We start from the raw sequence: 20,306 nt of genomic DNA on the forward strand, positions 1-20,306 counted from the left end.
TTAACAACCTCTCTGCCCATATTCTTATTTATATAACAAAGATAAGACGGCCTAACTCATAGAGCTGTCATGAAAACTAAACTGGACTAATATAAATTGCTTAAAATACTGCCTCACAAATAATAACTCAATACAAACTAGTGACTACTATTATCATAGCAACTTAAAAGTACTCAAGCTAGGGCTCCTGGGTGGCTCAGTTGGTCAAGCGACTGCCTTCAGCTCAGGTCATGATCCTGAAACCCAAGACCGAGTCCTGCAACTGACTCCCTGCTCAGCAAGGGGTCAGCTTCTCCCTTTGACCTTCCCCCCTCTCATGCTCTCTTTCTCTCTCTCTCAAATAAATAAAATCTTTTTTTTAAAAATCACACATGCTAAACAGTTTTCTTACAGTACATCTGTATCAAGTCTTATAACCTATAAAACAGTTAACTTCTACTTAAATAAAACAAAACAAAACCCTACAATAAAATTACTTTAAGTTAGTTTACCTGAGCAGTTTCTATTTTCAACTTGTCAATACTGAGGGTGTTCCTCTGTAATCTACTGGCAGCCAGTGACAGAAGATGCTTCAGAGTTTTAATATCTTTTTGTACTTTAAGCATGGCTTTTGAAGACATTCTACTAATTTCTTCTTGTACCTGTTTCTGTTCCTTCACAAATTTCCTAAAAAGATACATAAAACTGAATTCTAAAAAAAATACACCTTTGGTTTCCTATAGGAAAAAAGTATATTTACTATAGGCTGGTCAGAGTCCTAGTGTTTTTTAAAAAAGAAATATTAAAAATTCATCCACAGTTCACATGCTTTTTTCAGATTAACAATAACAGAATTTTAATTCCCATTATTCTGCTTTGTTTATAAAAATACTAACATTTTTATCCAAACCCAAGTTAAAATGTTTAAGAGGAAGAAGAGATGTTCCCCTTAAAATAGATTCTAACATTCTTCAACATGATATATCTAATTACATTTGACCCACTTACTGGAGGTTTTCAACATCCTGGCAGATGACAGGAGGGAGATTTTCATCCTTCAGTGCTTTACTATCCCTAAGAAAAATGCCACAGATATATTAAAGTTATTGAGGTTATAAAAAGCTGACAGCTGAGTTCCACTACGTAAGTGTTAAAGGGGAGGAGGTAAAACAAATATTCCCCATTTATAGCTCTTATGGTTGATTTCAAATCTCTTTATAAAAAACTGTTGTTTCCTGACCTTTAAAATAGCTTTAACAATTCATCTGACAGGAAGATTTCTCTTCTAAAAGGACTGGCAACTATCATAAGTACACATAAATGCATCTGACCAAATGTTTAAAAAAAAATGAGAAAATACAAGAGATTAAATATTGAACTAGGTTCCCTTGGCTCAAAAACTCTATGACTGACCTTTTATTTTGTTCAAAAATATCAAAGCATTCATTAAAGAAAGTCTACAAACTTCTCATAATGAGATTCTCATTATATTTTACTTGATTTTTATAATTTCAACTTATTCTTCAACAAAATAAAGCCTAGGGATAGACTAAGGGAATCATAAATATTTAATGAGAATAGGAATAGGTGAAATGTGGCATGCTGTAATGCAATTATGAGTTAAAATTCAGTCACAGATCTGCTACTACTTCCTTGATAGAACCTGAAGCAAACCTCAGTCTCTTCCAGCTTTCTCATTTATGTAATAGGGCTAAAGTATACAGAAGATATTTTGGAGGCATGAACTTGATCACTTATTTACAAATGTTTTATCTAATGTAATACAAATTAGGTGATAAAATGTAAGTGCTAGTAAAAATAGTGATCTTCTAACCTATATGATGTATATAGATAGAGGCTTTTCTCCCTCTTCATCATCAGAAAATAAATGGGACTAGTATAGTAGTTTGTATAGAAAAGGTATATATACGTAAAACTGAGCATAAAGTATTCCAGAAAGAATTGGTTAGAAACTTTCCTAATGATTAAAAATTAAAGATCTGACCTTCCAAAATCTTTCCAGAGCATGTTTATTATTTTATTTTAGACAAAAACTGATTCAAAGAATTTTTCTTCTAAATGTCTATATAGTTTCATTTACTTCCAATGATACCACCTGCCTATAAATTAACAAATAAAATTCTTCAAATAAAATACTTGAAAAGTTAAATTGTAAACTTACTCTGGTCTTGTTCCTAGAAAATTCAAGAAGCTTTATGTAAAAACAGGTCATTTAACAATGTATTCCAAATTCAAGTTTTAATTTAACACAAACTTAGGTATAAATAGAAACTTCTAAGCATTTTATGGACAGACTCATAGACATCATGTGAGGTCACTTGTCACAAACTCCAAACAACATACTATGGGGACATGTTTGTATACACATAAACAGATAGTTATGTAGCTGATTTGTATCTATTTCTTTCAAGGGCAAGATTCTTCCTCTTTCAACTATCTTCTATGAAAAATATTCTTGCTTAGCACAGTTGACCTCCTGCAAGTTCTACTGGATGCTTTCTTAGGTTCTATCAGTTTAGAATACTAAAATATGTCAGACTACCTGGATGTCTCTAAATATTTTACAAAAGCAGCAATTTTTTAAGATGATGTTTTTAATGTGTGCAGATAGATCAACAGCTTTCTCATGAACACTTATTTAGTGGTTATCATTATTAGTGTATGTCTAAAAGTAGAAAAGTAAAAATGATCCATCAGCAAAATACAGTGACTCACTTTCTGCTTTTCCAGAATTTACTTCACACTGCAAAATAAGACCTGCTTAATGAAGAAAATACAGGAACACACAAAACTTCATCCCATCAGAGAACCTTAATGGTTCCTCTTTCAACCTGTTTTGGCACTTACACACACATTTTTAAACGTGATCAGGATGACCGTAAGTTATGTTCACATATTTTCTCAGGATGTTGAAATTAAGTCTTTTTCATGTCACTTAACATGATTTTAAATGACCCCAGAATACTGATCACATAGCTGTATCAGAACCTTTATGCCCAACCCTCTTCTTAACATATACGCATTTACTATATAAACAATGCTGCTACAGTCAATGCCTTTATCTCCAAATACTTGTGCATGACTTTATTTGTATTCCAAAAAAAGAGGAATTTATAGGTCAAAGATTACATCAAGGAAAACTGACGTATTATCAAACTGATCCTTTAAAACAACTGTTCCAATTTATCTTCCCACCTACTATGAATAAGTAATTTTTCCGTCACACCCTCAACAACAATGTACATTTTTCTAAAACAATCACTGCCAGTACATAGGTGAGAAATGCCACTTCATTATAATCTAAATTCATATTTCTGACAGTACTAAGTAAAACATTTCAAATATTAATTAGACAAGTCTATTTCTCCTTTAGTGAATGGTCTATTCAGGCTATTTGAGGTATATCTGAGGTATGTTTCTCACTGACTTCTAAGAGCTATTTCAACATTAAGCATATTAATTATCTCATATATATACTTTATGTGTCTATTTCTAAAATGAGACCTTAATTTTAAGATACATCTCAATTTCAGATGTTAAAATGTGAAGGAAAAAAAGCATCTAAACATCAAGTATTTTACTTCCAACCTGTCCTTTACCTTTTGCCTTTGTCCATAGGGTTTCTTTTGTTTACCTTTTTAATCTAACTACAATTTATTTTTCCTTACTTTGTATTTTGATATTTCTCTTTCATAGTTTAACATTTCTGAAATTGATATCCATGTTCTACAGATGCAAGCCTTTGACTGGATGAGACACAGTAAGGTAAAGGAGGGATTTAATTTTTTTCCCACAGACTTCAACTTTTTTATTCATTAACGTACTATTTTGCTCTCTCTGATATTCCATTTTTATTATATTTACAGAAGTTTATATACACACAAACCTGCATATATAAAACATAGGCCTGTTTTTGGCCTACCGTGAGCCCTGACTAGTCCATCTAGCTTGGCATCTGTAATACTGTGGACTGCTGTGAAAGCTCACTGTCAGCACTCCATCTCTGTTCCTGCCCTCCTGCACATTATCTTCCACATGGCTGTCAGATATGTGCCAAACACGTATCTCATGTCATATTATTCACATCAAAACCCTAGTGGGTCTCAACTGCCCTCCATGTAATTACAAAACTCTTTAAGATGACATACATGGCCCTTCCCTTTATGACATCTGGAATCTGATCTTCCCATGCTGCAGCTTGCTAGTTTTCCAGCAGTTCTTCAAAAGAGTAAAGATCATCCTTGTCTCTAGATCTTACTCCATGCTGCCCCCACTTATAGACCACTGCTTCCTACCCCTCTTCATCTATCAAACCTAATACAGCAGGTCCAGGCTAACTGATGCAGCTGCTAGGGAAACAGAGAAATCCTTTAGATTAATAAAGAACCCCTTGACACGTATAGCAGGTTAAAAGGAACTGGATGTGGTATATCAGGTCATGTGCACTTATTCTACATACTCCTTTTGTTCAACTCTGAGGCATAACACAAGAGGAATACAATGGGGGAAGGTGGAGTGGTGGGGGGGGCAGGGGGCATGAAGGGAGATTAATTCCATATATTTCTCTTACTCCTTTGTCTCAATCAAGTCTTTCAAGTGGAGCCTAAAAGCAATTACAGTAGAGAACCAGTTTCATAATAAAAATCAAAGTAGTTCAAGGGTACCAGACTGCTTCAGCTGATTAAAAAAATAAGCTGCTAAAACATCTAAGATAATTTCTTCTAATTTTGATGCAGCTACAAAGAAAACTAAGTAAAAACAAGAGACAGACCCCTATGTTTAAAAATCAATTTTCGGGGGCGCCTGGGTGGCTCAGTGGGTTAAGCCGCTGCCTTCGGCTCAGGTCATGATCTCAGGGTCCTGGGATCGAGTCCCGCATCGGGCTCTCTGCTCAGCAGGGAGCCTGCTTCCCCCCCCCTCTCTCTCTGCCTGCCTCTCCATCTACTTGTGATTTCTCTCTGTCAAATAAATAAATAAAATCTTTAAAAAAAAATAAAAATAAAAATCAATTTTCGGAGCACCTGAGTGGCTCAGTTGTTAAGCATCTGCCTTCAGCTCAGGTCATGATCCAGGGTCCTGGGATCAAGCCCTGCATCAGGCTCCTGGCTCAGCAGGAAGCCTGCTTCTCCCTCTCCCACTCCCCACTTGTATTCCCTCTCTAGATGTCTCTTCTTCTCTGTCAAATAAAATTAAAAAAAAAAGTAAAATAAAATAAAAATCAATTTTCATTCAAAGTTATCCTAAATTTTCTAAGTTTAAAAGGATTTTAGGATAGCCAGCTTTTAAAACAGTACTTCACCCTAGAATCATCTACATAATAAAAACCACATTCAAATAAAAAATTCTTACACAGATATATGGACACCTTCATCTGTTACTCATTCTAAGTTCTTCAGAGGATTCAAAGCAATACGTGAAACATGCTTTCATCAGAGGCAGAAGAGACATTGCAAGACAAAACAAAAAATCATGCACAGGGAATCAACAAAACTAAAACATCTTTCAAAATGAATCTGGACTGGTAATTTTTTAAAAAGAATATTCAGCATTGCAAGAGCACAGTGAGAACAGCATTTTCATACTGGCTGGTGGGTAATAAATTGGTAAAATCTTTCTAGAAAGTAATTTTACAATATTTACCAAGAGTCTCCAAAAGTCTCCCTCTCTTTAAGCCAGTGATTCAGTTTCTAGGTATTTGTCTTAAAAAAATAATCAAAAATATGAACGGAAAATTTATAATAAAAACAAACACATAGAGAGCATTTACTATGTGCCTGGCTCTAATGAAGTCTTATAAACTGTAATCCTTGGACCAACAATGTCAAGTAGTTACTGTTTTTTCTCCCCACTTCACAGATAAAGAAACTAAAGCACAGAGGGATAAATAACTTGAACAAGGTCACAGAGCTTATCAACAGTTGAGGGGATTTGAGGCCAGATTTCAGCTCAAGTCTATCCCCTTGAGCTACAATACCACATTGCCTCTCCCCATAAAGATGCTCAATATGTTGATACTTCTTAGAATATACGAACTGAATACAAACACTAATAATGGAATGATGGCTGATTAATGATGTATCGATTCATAAAGCTGATTTAAGCAGCAATAAAACACTCCTAAAGAATTACTGGACTGACAAATATTGGTGATATAGCATATGAGAAAGAACAGGTTACAAAGCAATACAGTTGACCTTTGAACAATGCCGGGATTAAGGGTCCTAAACACCCAGGCAGTTGAAAATCTGTACATAATTTGACCCCCCAAAATCTTTACTAATAGCTTCCTGCTGACCAGAATGTTTGCTGACAATATAAAGTCTATTAACACACACTTTGTATGTTATATGTACTACATACTGCATTCTTACAATAAAATAAGATAGAGAAAAGAAAATATTAAGAAAATCATAAGGAAAACACATTTACAGTACTCCACTTTTACTGGAAAAAATTCGCATATAAGTGGACCTAACCAGTTCAAAGCATGTTGCTCAAGTATCAACTTATATACCATATATGTGTTCATGATCCCAACTTAAGAACATATATTAATACACACACTGATAGCTACATAACCATATGCATAAACAAAACTCAGTTTTCTATGAAAATAAAATCTTAAATACATAATACACAAAAAATTTGTGAGATATAAAGTAAATTTTAAAAGTAAAATCTTTACTACTGAGCATATAACTAAAAATCTTACTGACATAGAAATTTAAGTTACAGTTACAACAGAACATTACTTACTCTTTTTATCTGATGAGGTACTAAAATCTATACCACCAAGACCTTCATTGCCTGCAGTTGAAGCAGCTGCTGTGGTTCCCAAAGTCAAGCCTAAAGCAGTCTGTCCAAGTCCTACAAATAAACCAAATATAATTTACAAAGTCTTTACAATGATTTTCCCTCAATGGACAAAATTCTCAAATGCTTTCAAGCTGGATCCCATTTTTCTTCATAATTGGTTTAAACAAATAACATGGAATAAGTCTAAAGCTGGGATTTTAATGGTGTATGTAGTCTGGATAATATAATTTTAACTTCTTTACTTTTTAGGTAATTTTTAAAAGTATAGACACACAATGTCACATTAGTGTACAAAAGTGACTTGAAAAATCTATACATGCTATGTTCACCACAAGTGTCACTACCCTATCTGTCACCATACAACCTTATTGCAGTACGACTGATTATATCCATCCCTGTGACTTATTCCATAACTGCAAGGTTGTACCAACTCCCCCTCAGCCATTTTGCCTTTCCTCCCTACCCTTTCGGGCAACCACCAGTTCTCTATATTTACGGGTCTATTAATTTTTCTTTACTAAAAAGGTCAGAGTTTATCTGTTAATTCAATAAATGTGAATATACTACTTGTTTTTTTTTAAATCCTCCTGAAAAAGCAGTTTTAGTTTGTATATTTCCAGGTGAATACTTCTTGTCCTCTAGTCATGCTTTGTAATTGGATACTTTTAAAATTATCAAGTATTGGATGTGTTAATTAACTTGATGGGCATTTACAATGTGCATGTATATATGAAATTACTATGCTCTACACTTTAAGTATTTTACAATTTTACTTCTCAATTATACCTCAGGAAAGCTGGTAACAGATAAATAAATTACATAAATAAAATAATCCGGTAATGATTTATAAGATTTCAGCAAATCTTATAAATCTTATAAAGCAAATAGTTTCATTATTCATGAAATTTAAAGAACTGAGAGTTAGAAGCCTTACAGTTCAAACATCAAATTTCATACTCCCAAGCTTTTTCAAAAAAAATTTAATGAAAGAAATAGACTTCATTTATTTAAATCCTACCTCACTGACAAAAGGAATTGAAGGGGCTAAACTACAGTTAATCTTAAGTCATGAATATATGCTTGTAAATCAAGTAGCAAAATTTTAAAGACCATGCATTGGTAAATCATCTAAGTCCATCCATTACCAAGCTCACATAACTGTGGTTCTTTTTGGACAGATGCTATTTACTTTAAACAGAGGAAACAGTAGATGTATTGAATAAAAGCAGGGGATATATGAAGAGTGGATTTAAATACCGACAATGTGTGAAAAAAATATACAGCTAAATAAATGTCCATTAAAAAAAACAAACAAACAGGGGTATCTTTAGTTAGCGCAACCATAAATCAAGCACTGACATGTGTCTAGAGCCTAATAAAAATTGTAGCAGGCCTAAAAACTCATTAGCAAGACACAAAAACATCCTCCACCTCCCCTTTCTGTTATTTTTGTGTTTTGCTCTCATAGGACTCTTTAGGAGAGATGTTTAAATACTTATCCTACAAAGAAATGTATGTTACAGTCATCCAGTGATTTAGTTATTAGGATATATTTTGAATTCCTACAAGGTGAGACTACAGTGACAAAGACAAGTATCTGAAAGATAATGCAAACCTGAATGCTACAAATTTTTACAGATTATCTTCACCAACTCCTTTTTTCCCCTTCCACTGACCCAGAGTTTCTTCACTAAATTTAGTACCTGAACAGAGGACATGAAAGAGCTGTTTAATAGAAAACACTAGGTCATACTCCATCTCTCCCACACGACCAAGTATTAGACACCTATGAGGTGTTGAGTAAAACTTCTGAAATTAAATAGCCATTATACATGAACATATGTATTACTGGAAATGCTATGATTTTAACATGTTTCAATGCCAAAAAATATGTTTTTCCTAACTCATAAATTGTTAAAGAGAAATTCTTGATATTATATTGCTATGTGAGATAATTATACAATGATTTCAAATCAGAGGAAAGCTCTTCTCACTCCTACATGGTATTATATTACATTATATATAGTATCATGTTTCCTCTATTATTCATTCATTTATATTTATATATAAATATATTTATAGTATATTTGAATACTCAAAACATCGACAGAATCCTTAACATGAAGGTAATTTCAAAATAAGAAAGAAATGAAAAATCAATCCAAGATGGAAAATATTAAGTATTCTCTGCCAATTGAATTGATACTTTAGTATTTTGCTTGACTATAATAAATTTAATACTTGTGTTCTAAAACCTTTTCTTTGAAGCACGCTAATACCCTTTCCTGATGCCTGTAATGGAAAGCCATTCTTTTTTTTTTTTTTAAAGATTTTATTTATTTATTTGACAGAGAGAAATCACAAGTAGATGGAGAGGCAGGCAGAGAGAGAGAGGGAAACAGGCTCCCTGCTGAGCAGAGAGCCTGATGCTGGACTCGATCCCAGGACCCTGAGATCATGACCTGAGCCGAAGGCAGCGGCTTAACCCACTGAGCCACCCAGGCGCCCCCTGGAAAGCCATTCTTAAAACCTGGGCTTGAAAGGTCAAGTTGTTTCACAATGAACTTAAGATACCAAATGATCCAAGACTCTACAACTACCATTTATTGATAAATTTCTCTAGAATAGTTTATAGGCTCCTTAAACAGGCCCTTCTTTGTTTCTTTATATAGTCAGTCAATACTGAGAAGCAGAAAATTTTTTTTCTACAATATGGCTATGATATCCAATTATGCATGAAAACCATTATTTTATAATTCAGTTTTCATACTAACAAAACATTCAGGTTAAAGAGACAAAGTGGTCTGCTCAAAAGGTCAAAATACAGATAAAGTAAATTTAAATATAAATATTCACTATTTCAGAAAATGAATACCATTAATTACCTGATGTGGCTGTATTTGAACTCTGGAAAAGTGAACCTCCCAAATCAGCTAAGGCTCCCCCTAAGGAAAGGCTTGTTGATGGGGTAGTAGTTGTAGCTGTTGTTCCACCCAAATTACTTAGGGTAAATCCTGTAGATGCTATAAAAAGTAAAACTGTAAGGCGTCAAAAGGAAACATCATTTCTAAGAACACTGGAGAAAATACAAAACATTCCCCACCACCACCGAAAAAGACAGCCCTCACATCCATGACAAAATTCCCTCTAGTTTTTCCTAAAAAAATACTTGCTAAAGATAAAATTACATATACTCAAGAATAAAGAGAAAGAAGACCGTAAGGCAAACGCTAGTGATACAAATAAGAGTTCTAGGTAACACTAGAATGGTATAAGGTAACTGATTCCAGAGAATAATAAAGAGTTTTCAATCCAGGACACCAAATTCGCCTTCAAAATGGAATGAATCCTAAGGCAGGCAAGGCTGATGCAAATTCTTTATCCTTTCTTGTCACCAATATGCTCCTTGAAAACAAAGTGAATATTAATAGTTTTACATTCTACCTCTCACCCTGTCCCTGCCTTGCTCTGTAAACAGAGATCAACTTCCAGGATGGCCCCTGCTGCTTTAAAGCCAATGATGACCTTTGTAGGATCATAATTGCTGAGTGATTAAAATAAAAACTTTCCAAAACTGAAGTTATCTTTAATAAGGTGGATACCTGTACTCACTAGCCAAAAACAAAACAAAATTCAACCACAAAACGTGACTTTTTCCATTCTGCCTCACCTGCTGGAGTTGACATCAGAGCAGATGAAAGAGTTAGACCACTAGTTGAGGTAGAAGTAATAGGGAGAGCAAATGGTGTGGCAGATGCGGCAGGTTTACTGAATCCTAAACTGAAACCTGTTGTAGATGCAGATGTAGTAGCTGGCGTTCCTGTGTCAAACAAGCAAACAAATCCTATTTTACCATAACTGTATATGTATTACATCGGTTTCAATCAGGATCCCTAAAAGTTCATGACCCTACTTTTGTAGCTAGAAGGATACGTGGGTAGGTATAAAAAAGGAAAATACAGAAGTTGGAACCAAATCATGGTGAATAATTAAAAAAGAGGATGCTATGACCTTAGGAAAAGCAAGAAAAAGTCCCATCAATGTGGTAATATTGAAATCCAATTTCAGTTCTACCCCTGGATTTACCTGAAACAGTACTTACCCCTCCTTTGCTCTATACTCAACAGAAAAATATTCCTCCCCTCCAACGCTATTTAAACCACCATTGTCTACTGTTTCCTCTTCCTTTACTTCTGTCAACTCTGGCTACTCCTTCCAGTCTGCTTTTGTCCATCTCCTTCCTCTGTTCAGTTCTTAAATGATACTGCCTATGGCTCCAGGCCTGCTCCCATACTTCCCAACTACAGAATCTCATGGGTCTAAATCTACACCTACACCTCCACTGGTTAGTTCTACCGGGATGTCCCTTAACTTTGCACCTCTATGCCTCCCTACACAAAACATTTCCTAAACCCCCTGCCATGGTCCACTCAGTTGCTCAAGCCAGAAACCATAATCACCCCTGACAGCCCTTCTCTCTCCTGCATTCTATTAGCCACAAATCCTGCTGATTCTACTGCAGAAATAGCTCTGGATTACAAGCATCCTCAAAACCCTTAGCTCAGGTCATCTTCCTCTCAAGAACAATTATAACCTATTAATTTGTTTCTGTGCTATCAGTCCCTCTAAACTTTAATCTATTCTTGGAATTATTTCAGTTACTTTAAAAAAGAAGAAGTGAGAACACCAACAAAAAATAATACCCTGGTGATTCTCTCTGACTGAAGGCTCTTATTAGCTCTATACTATCTCTACCCTAGAGTCAAAAGGCGTGGCACACAACCACCTTTCCTATCTACTTCCAATCTGCTCTTCACACCCCCTCTTTCCCTACCATTCCCACTTCTGAATCCTAAATTCTAACCAAGTACTTTTCCTACTTCCCTGAATCCCCTTATGACTGGGCTGTTGCACTTCTCCATCAGGAATGATGTTTCCTGCCCCCAAAATAAACTTCTACTCTTATCTTCCTCTACTTCCCTTGGTGCCTTTCATACATGTTAGAGCACTTATCAGTTCATACAAGAACATGTTACTATACCTGCCAGTCACCTTCACCTCATCACCCACTGAATGCCTTACTCATACTCATGCTCATGCTCTTGACATCATTAGTACCACCTGCACCACCAGTATCATCACCACACCAACAGCTAATACTAAATGTTCAAAGCATTATATATACTCAAGGCAACAGAGTTAGGAAGTAGTAGCTGCTCCAAACTATTAAACGAGGAAATACATAATGACCTGCATTTTGGCTTTCCCTAAAGGCACTGAGAGAAGCAGCTGCCAGAAATTAAACTTCTGGATTGCCCTTACCACAACCAGAAATTCCTGCCAGGGTACAGTGCTTTGGAATCCTGTATGGGTCCTAAAATCTCAGAAAAGAAGAAAATCCAACTGCTTGCCTCGAAGCCAATCCTGTCCAAAACTCTGGAAGTGAATAGATGGGTTACACTTTCTGCTGGTAACAGATGAGTAGCATCCAAATGAAGAAGTCCACCAATCTGTAGTTTACTTCAAATGTTAATTAAATTAATAAATTTAACTAACTGAGTTTCCTCACTGTCCTTTCATTCAGTCATTTCCTTTGACATTATTAACTGTCATCCTACTTACTCACATTCCCTTTGGCATACCGCTACAGAGAACCATGGTGTTTTTGAGCTGGAAAGAAATCCATAAACCTTTCAGTCCTACCCTTGTTTTCCAGATAACCAAAAGCTGACAGATACTACATGAATACCTAAGACCTCACAATGATTTGGAGGTACAACCAGGGCTTAATTCTAAGACTTCTGGTCTAGAGTTTGTTGCCTTTTTTTTTTTTTTCACTAAAAGGGTTCAAGTGACTATAAAAATACAATGTAAAATAAACCTCCAGAGAATAAAACCATTTCTGTATTTAAAGGTTTTTTTCTGAATTAAAAAGTCATTGACTTTTTTAAAAACTCCAGTACTGAAAGGCTGTATAATGAGTCAGTGTCTGTGATCTATTAGGTTCCTTACATGCTCCCTTCTATACCCCAGCTCTGTGAGATAATAAGAAAGAGAAGAGAAAAAAACCACAGATCTGGGATCTTTCCTCAAAAATTCTTACCCAGTGAAATAAGTCAAGCGGAGAAAGACAACTATCGTATGATCTCACTGATATGAGGAAGTGGTGATGCAACATGGGGGCTTAAGTGGGTAGGAGAAGAATCAATGAAACAAGATGGGATTGGGAGGGAGACAAACCATAAGTGACTCTTAATCTCACAAAACAAACTGAGGGTTGCTGGGGGGAGGGGGGTTGGGAGAAGGGGGGTGGGGTTATGGACATTGGGGAGGATATGTGCTTTGGTGAGTGCTGTGAAGTGTGTAAACCTGGCGATTCACAGACCTGTACCCCTGGGGATAAAAATATATGTTTATAAAAAATAAAAAATTAAAAAAAATTCTTACCCAGAGTTAATCCTGTAGTTATAGCAGTTGCTATTCCTGGGGACAAAAAGAGAAATAAAATTTAATCATCAATGGCAGATGACATTTTGGAGGGTTTATTACAAGGGCAAGACTTAGAGTCATCCTCAGGATATGATACTACAACAACCAGTATCTTCTACCATAACCGCTAATAGAAACGTTCTTCCTATAGCACTGGTTTTCAAATTATAGGCTATATATAATTATATAGGGAATAAGATTTATAAATGCAAACAACTACTGCTTATAACAACATTAGGCAAGGAGAAAAAAATCTACTCTAAGCAAACACTGGCACACAAAGTCATTTCAAGAAGCTCACTGGAGGCTCCCGCATTCCTGCAGTTCTTACATTTTTTTTTTAAGATTTTATTTATTGATTTGACAGAGAGAGATCACAGTAGACAGAGAGGCAGGCAGAGAGAGAGAGAGAGAAAGAAGCTCCCTGCTGAGCAGGGAGCCAGATGCGGGACTCGATCCCAAGACCCTGAGATCATGGCCTGAGCCGAAGGCAGCGGCTCAACCCACTGAGCCACCCAGGCACCCCCAGTTCTTACATTTTCTATGTGTGGCTGTGAAAAGTTGCAATCAAAGCTGGAATGTCAATGCATAAAGTGGTAACAGAGACCAAGAGGCCCTGAGGGTACAGAATAAAGAGTAAATAAAGAAATAAGCTTTTGAAATGGCAGCATTACTGAAACATATTTTTAATAACCAAGTATCTTTAAGTATTAAAAAACAGATTTTTATTATCAAAATGTCTACCAGAAACCTTGACCTCTTGCCCTTTTCCCATCAAAACAACTGTTTTAATAATATAAAAACTTAAAACGCCTCTTAGGAAGGTAAATTATAATGTTATAGCAAGAAAGGATGCTGACTGCCCCACATATGCTAAATTAAATTAACATCCAAATTGGTAAACTTGACTTATCTTCACTAAGGTGAAACACTGCATTATATACTCTAATGTAAAAATTAAATTAATTCTTTATATTTAAAGAGGTATATCTTCTTTGTGTCAAGTATACCAAAAAAGAAGTTATTTTGAAAAGAGATATCTTGGGATGCCTGCGTGGCTCAGTTGGTTATTAAGTGGCTGCCTTCAGCTCAGATCATGATCCCAGGGTCTTGGGATCAAGTTCTGCAATGGGCTCCTTGCTCGGTGGGAGCCTGCCTCTCCCTCTGCCTCCTACTCCCCCTGCTTATTCTCACTCTCTCTGATGAATAAATAAAATCTTTCTTAAAAAAATCTCATTTCTTTAAATTTGTGCCTCTTCTATTTTTAGGATTTATTTAATTTTGAGAAAGAGCTTGGGGGAGGGAGGATGCAGTATGCAACAGGAGGATAGGGAAAGAGAGAGAGAATCTCAAGCAGACTCCCCAAGGAGCTAAAAGCCCAAAGAAGGTCTCATTCTGCAAGCATGAGATCATGACCCGAGTGGAAATCAAGAGTTAGACCCTTAACCAACTGAGCCATCCAACAACACCTAAATGTGTGTTTTCTTTTACACTAGAATAGATCATAACCAATGTTAGGCCTATCACTGGCCCTTAATTCCACATCCCTATATATTTTTACATCTTAATATCTACCAATTTTTAGGTCTGACACCAATGACAATCCCTATAAAGGGAAGAGATCTAAAGCAGAACCTTAAAAAGAATATCCCATACCTATTCCCTGAAATGTGACAATGCTCCTTACCTGTATATGTTCCTCCCAGAGTGAAACCAGTGCTAGGTTTTGATCCAAAGAGCCCGGTTCCAAAACCACCTGAAGGAGCAGATGTTGTTGCAGGAGTTGCAGTGCTTCCAAGAGTTCCAAAATTGAGCCCCACTGAAGGGTTGCTTATTTATAAAAAACACAAAATAAAGTCTACTAGAGCCAGTATTTCCTTAAGAAAAATAAAAATTAACTCTTCAAGGTTAAACACCTTCTTTCTTTTCACATATTCAATATATTGCCATAAAATACAAAAAGAACTAACAATTTATTTTTAACCAACCAAATTCAAATATTCTCCTGTTCTCTTTAAAAATAAGTCACATACAAAAGATTTCAGATCCCAGGAAATCATACACATTATCACATATTCTCCTTTTCTAAGTTTTATTGACAGTTAGCATATTTTAAAATGGCCACAGAGAAATCCTATGAATGTGGATCATTTTCCTCTTGAATGACTCATGTATAGTTTACATTTCTAAATACATTTGTTCTTTCCCAACTACTAAATAAAGAAAAATAAAACATACTCAGAAAAGTTATTTTAAGTGATCTTGGCCACCTCTCTGTTGCTTTATCACCATATTCATGGATTTAGGCAGGGACAGGGGGATACAGTTACTTTTCTTGTCACCAAAACAGCATCAAGAACTGGGGTAGGGGTGAGAAGAGGAAAAGGACTAAACATAACCTGGCAAGAGTAAAATACAAAGTAAAATTACCCTCTATCCAGATTATGTGTTCATAAGCATAAATTCTCTTCAGAGTTTCTGAAAGCTTAAAAAGAACAGCTGGTAATAGCAAGTGATGTGAACAAAGTTCACAACTTTCAACTGTTCTTATCAAAACTCAGGGGCTCATATTTGCTATCTATAGTGGGAGAACAAATTATTAAAATAAACAAAATGTCTTGACAACCTGACACTTCCAAAAATTGTACAGGAGAGTTAAAAGAGATTATAACACATAACATAATGGGAGCTCCCATTCATCCTATATAGGTATCTTTATTCTGTCTTGTCTGCCCCTTCCAAGCAGACATAATCACAAGAGAAGTCAAGGTCAGTTTTAAAAAGCTTACGTCTGGGACACTGCAATTTAAGGAGGTAGCAGTGTTATGGCTGGGTTCCAGTAGCAGCTCTCCAATGTCCTGGGACTTGTGTGACATAACTTACCCTTCTTGATCCTCTGTTTCCTCATATGCAAAATGTTAATAACTGTGCCCACTTAACAGATTTTTTGCAAGAGTAAGAGCTTATGCATGGTGAATTAACTTCACTTAATAAATGTTATTACTGTCATCATCAGGAACTTAATAAATTCAACTAAACACATTTTATACAATGTATTACACCACCCAATCACTGTGAGGGGAATAGAACTTGAAACCAGTCATCAACACTGAGTGGGGGGGGGGGCAAAAAAAAAAGGGAGCGGGCCCTGTGTCTTAGTTTATCACTGATTTTAAAATGATCTCTAGGAACATAGTTATGTGAACTACAGAAGGTTGGCAAAACAGGGTTGCCAGGTCTCACCAACAAAGCACAAAGCTTTGAACACTTAATCAACTGAGCTAAAAAGGTATTTTAATAAATGTTATTGGCAAAATTTGAAGACCTCAAATTAAGGAAATGGTAATTATGCTCTCCTCCCTCCCAAATAATTCAGTAATCCCAGTTGGTTTTACTGCTATTCCATAAACATATAAAGATGCACAATGAAATTATGTATTTTTATTTTTCCTGAAATTATGTATTTTTAGACAAAATATTTAAAATTACTTGACAACTTAAGATAACTGAAGACACAAGGCACTGTTTCATAATTAGATGTGAAAACATTACCGAAGAAATACATCAAAGTGGAATCTTCTTACTCAAGAAAGCAAAAAAGAAATTTCTCTGCAGGAGAGAAATTTATTTAAAAGCTACCCCAAACAGGACCAAGTTTTGCGTCAACCCACTATTATCTGCCAATGGCTCATCAGAATGTGTTACAGTTGACTCCAACAGGTCAGGAATATTGTTTTCACTTCTCCAGCATGCCCTAATGTGGACTTAGAAAGTAGCATTTAGGGAGCACTTACCAAGTGCCTGATATGATGTTAAGTACTTGACTCATCAGCAACTCTGTTCCAGATGCGGGAACTGAGGCTTGGAGAGTAACTTCCCTAAAATGACTTACCTAAAGAGACCAAATCAGGATGTCTGGGTGGCTCAGGGGGTTAAAGCCTCTGCCTTCGGCTCAGGTCATGATGCCAGGGTCCTGGGATCGAGTCCCGCATCGGGCTCTCTGCTCAGGAGGGAGCCTGCTTCCTCTCTCTATGCCTGCCTCTCTGCCTACTTGTGGTCTCTGTGTGTCAAATAAATAAATAAAAATCTTTAAAAAAAATAGAGACCAAATCATCAGATGGCACTAGGGGAATTCAGGTCTCCAAACCAGTACTCCACCAGACAAATGTTAAGACAGTGTCTCCCTTTCATTCATTTATCCAAGCTTCTTTCTTTCTTTCCTTTTTTTTTTTTTAAAGTAATCTCTCCACCCAGTGTGGGGCTTTCACCATCCCAAGATCAAGGGTTATGCTGTTCTGACTGAACCAACCAAGGGCCCTTTATCTAGGCCCTTCTAAAGACTGTGTCCATGTTTCTAGCTGATCACTGTAATTCTTTTACTCAGTAATTCAACAAATATTTATTAAAGCCCTCTTTATGTGCCAGGAACTGTCACAGGGACAGAGGATGGAGTGGTAAATTTAAGACTCAGATCCTGTCTTCAGGAAGTTTCTAATCAGTGAAAGAAAGGGATTAATCAAACATTCATTCATTCAAAAAATGTATAGAGCTCCACTGTCTACTGGAGATAAAAAAAAAAAAAGTATGAAAAGGTCGTCGCTTCGTGGAGCTTCCATTCTACTGCTGGGATCAGAAAATAAGTAAAAAAAAATGCAATGAACTGATCACAACTGTGATAAGTGCTATGTTACAGGGTACAATAAAGATGGAAACCTCCTCCACACTGGCAGATCTAAAAAGTCCTCTCAGGGCGCCTGGGTGGCTCAGTGGGTTAAGCCGCTGCCTTCGGCTCAGGTCATGATCTCAGGGTCCTGGGATCGAGCCCCGCATTAGGCTCTCTGCTCGTTGGGGAGCCTGCTTCCCCCTCTCTCTCTGCCTGCCTCTCTGCTTGCTTGTCATCTCTCTCTGTCAAATAAATAAATAAAATCTTAAAAAAAATAAAAATAAAAATAAAAATTCCTCTCTGGAGATGCCAACATTTGAGTCCTAAAAGACACTAGCTTGGCATATGAGGAAGGAGGTGGGAGGGTAATTCTAATGAGAGGGAAATGCCCCCAAGCAGGAAAGGGTTTGGCCAAGCCTCCCTGAGGAACTGAGAAGATGCCAAAGTTGATACAGCAGTATTTTTCAAAATAAGATTAGGAGTCATCAGGAGTATAAAATCAACTTAGCAGATCATAACTGCCATCTTAAAAATGAAATGGAACAGAACAGAAAATATCAAAGTGCATCACATAAATTAAGGGCAAGTATCTTTCTTTGAAACTTTGTTTCAGTTATTTCTTTGCCTGTACCTGAAATGAAATAATTCCTTTCCCAGTAAGTCTGTATTACTGAATTAGAACAAACTGAAATGAGGAGATGGGCTCAGGATGAATCTGACAAGGTTCCAGATTATTTGCTTGTGGATCATGGTAAGATTTATTTTTACTTCATTCCAAGGATAATGAAAAATCATTACAGTCACTCAATGGGAATTTTAAAAATGACTCTGACTATATCTTTTTAAAAAAGATTGGCATCAAAGTATATTTTTGACACAGCAATTGCGATTCCATTGAACTAATCTAAGTAGGGGATGATAGGAATAGTTTTCGCCAAATATGAGAAGGGGTTATTGGTTGAAAACCTGGAAGAAAGAGCCAGTACCCTTATTTATTTCACCATCTAAAACAGTCCATTATATGGGACTGTGTTCAATAAATATTTGTTCCATGAATGACAAGAGCTTGCAACAGGGCTGTGGCACTGGAAGTGAAGCAAATGGAAACTAGGTAATTAAAATTAGCAGGCCTTTCTGATTAAGGGTGCAGAGAGAAAAGGAGGTATTAAGGGAAATTCCCAGACTTTTTCCTTGACTATGTAGTCTGTACCTCCCCCCTCTTCTTGGTAAATTATATTTTTTATTTTTTTTAAGATTTCATTTATTATTTGACAGAGAGAGAGAGAGAGAGAGCTCTCAAGTAGGCAGAGAAGGGGGGGGAGGTAGGCCCCTTGCTAAGCAGAGAGCCCCATGGATCAACCCCAGGATCCTCGGATCATGACCTGAGCTGAAGGCAGAGGCTTAACCCACTGAGCCACCCAGGCGCCCCTGTACCTCCCCTTTTTAATATAAGGAAGATACTTTTGGCTTTTTACTCTACAATGACATCCCTCAAGCTTCAGGAGATACCTTGTAACATTTTCTATGCACACTTCTTGATGTAATGAACTCCTCCCCTTTTACCTTAAAAAGACTGAGTTCTAAAAATTAAATCTCTCACCATGAAAATGACCTTTGACTATTATTAATGTCTCTTTCTAAACCTCTGCTGGCTGTATTTCGTCATCGCCTGAAGCGGTGGTTTAGCAGGTTGCACAAAAACGATAAATACGCTACCAACATTTTTCAGTGTAACTAGAAGACAATGTGAGTCATTTCACCATAACACTCACGTATACTAACTAATACGCACACTGTTCAAAATGACGACCAAGAAATGCTGCAACACCTATTTAAAACAAAAAACTACAGTAACAAAGGACAGGGTTCCATGAGGTACCAAGAGGTGAACTCGTTTAAAATACCACGAAATCATTAAAGCAGTGGAAAGTCCAAAACCGTATATCCTTCAATGAATTCTGAATTATCAGCGATAAAACTCTAATTGTCCCCCTTAACATTTTTCTATTGTCTTTTTCTGAAACCCCAGAATGACCCACAATGTCGTTCATTCGTTCTGCCTCAGACTGCCACACTGCTAGGGCTCAGCGTGAAATCCCAGGCCCTTTCACCCAGCCAGACCCCACTCGACAGGGACACTGGGTGAACCATTGCGGATTCTGGGACCTCACAACCCTATGACCATCCTCCCGACCAGACCCCCAAAGGCAGGACTATGAGGCTGATGCTGCGCAAGTTTGTCTTTTTCCCAGACCCACTAGAAAGGAAACCAGCGTGAAGGGAGAGGGACGGGCCCACCCACCGGAGTCTCACGGAGAGGACCAGCGCCGGGAAGGTG

The 20,306-nt window shown here is 36.6% G+C and overlaps 1 protein-coding gene across 1 annotated transcript; it reads right to left on the minus strand.

Moving 5' to 3' along the window:
• Positions 1-983: 983 nt before the first annotated feature.
• LOC131834431 (nucleoporin p58/p45-like) lies at positions 984-12,474 on the minus strand. Its single transcript, XM_059179081.1, has 5 exons — positions 12,439-12,474; positions 10,487-10,636; positions 9,702-9,839; positions 6,757-6,867; positions 984-1,053 (listed from the first exon to the last, which is right to left on the minus strand). Exons 2-5 carry the CDS (start codon positions 10,500-10,502, stop codon positions 1,037-1,039), a joined length of 282 nt encoding a protein of 93 aa, XP_059035064.1. The 5' UTR covers positions 10,503-10,636; positions 12,439-12,474; the 3' UTR covers positions 984-1,036.
• Positions 12,475-20,306: the final 7,832 nt, after the last annotated feature.

This window comes from Mustela lutreola, chromosome 6 (genome assembly GCF_030435805.1).
Source record: "Mustela lutreola isolate mMusLut2 chromosome 6, mMusLut2.pri, whole genome shotgun sequence".
NCBI lineage: Eukaryota > Metazoa > Chordata > Mammalia > Carnivora > Mustelidae > Mustela > Mustela lutreola.

What these genes read in the sequence shown, in the direction of transcription:
- LOC131834431 (XM_059179081.1), bottom strand. An exon ending in TTCAAATACAGCCACATCAG is followed by an intron (nt 6,868 to 9,701) that starts GTAATTAATGGT and finishes GTTTATTTGTAG; the next exon opens with GACTTGGACAGACTGCTTTA.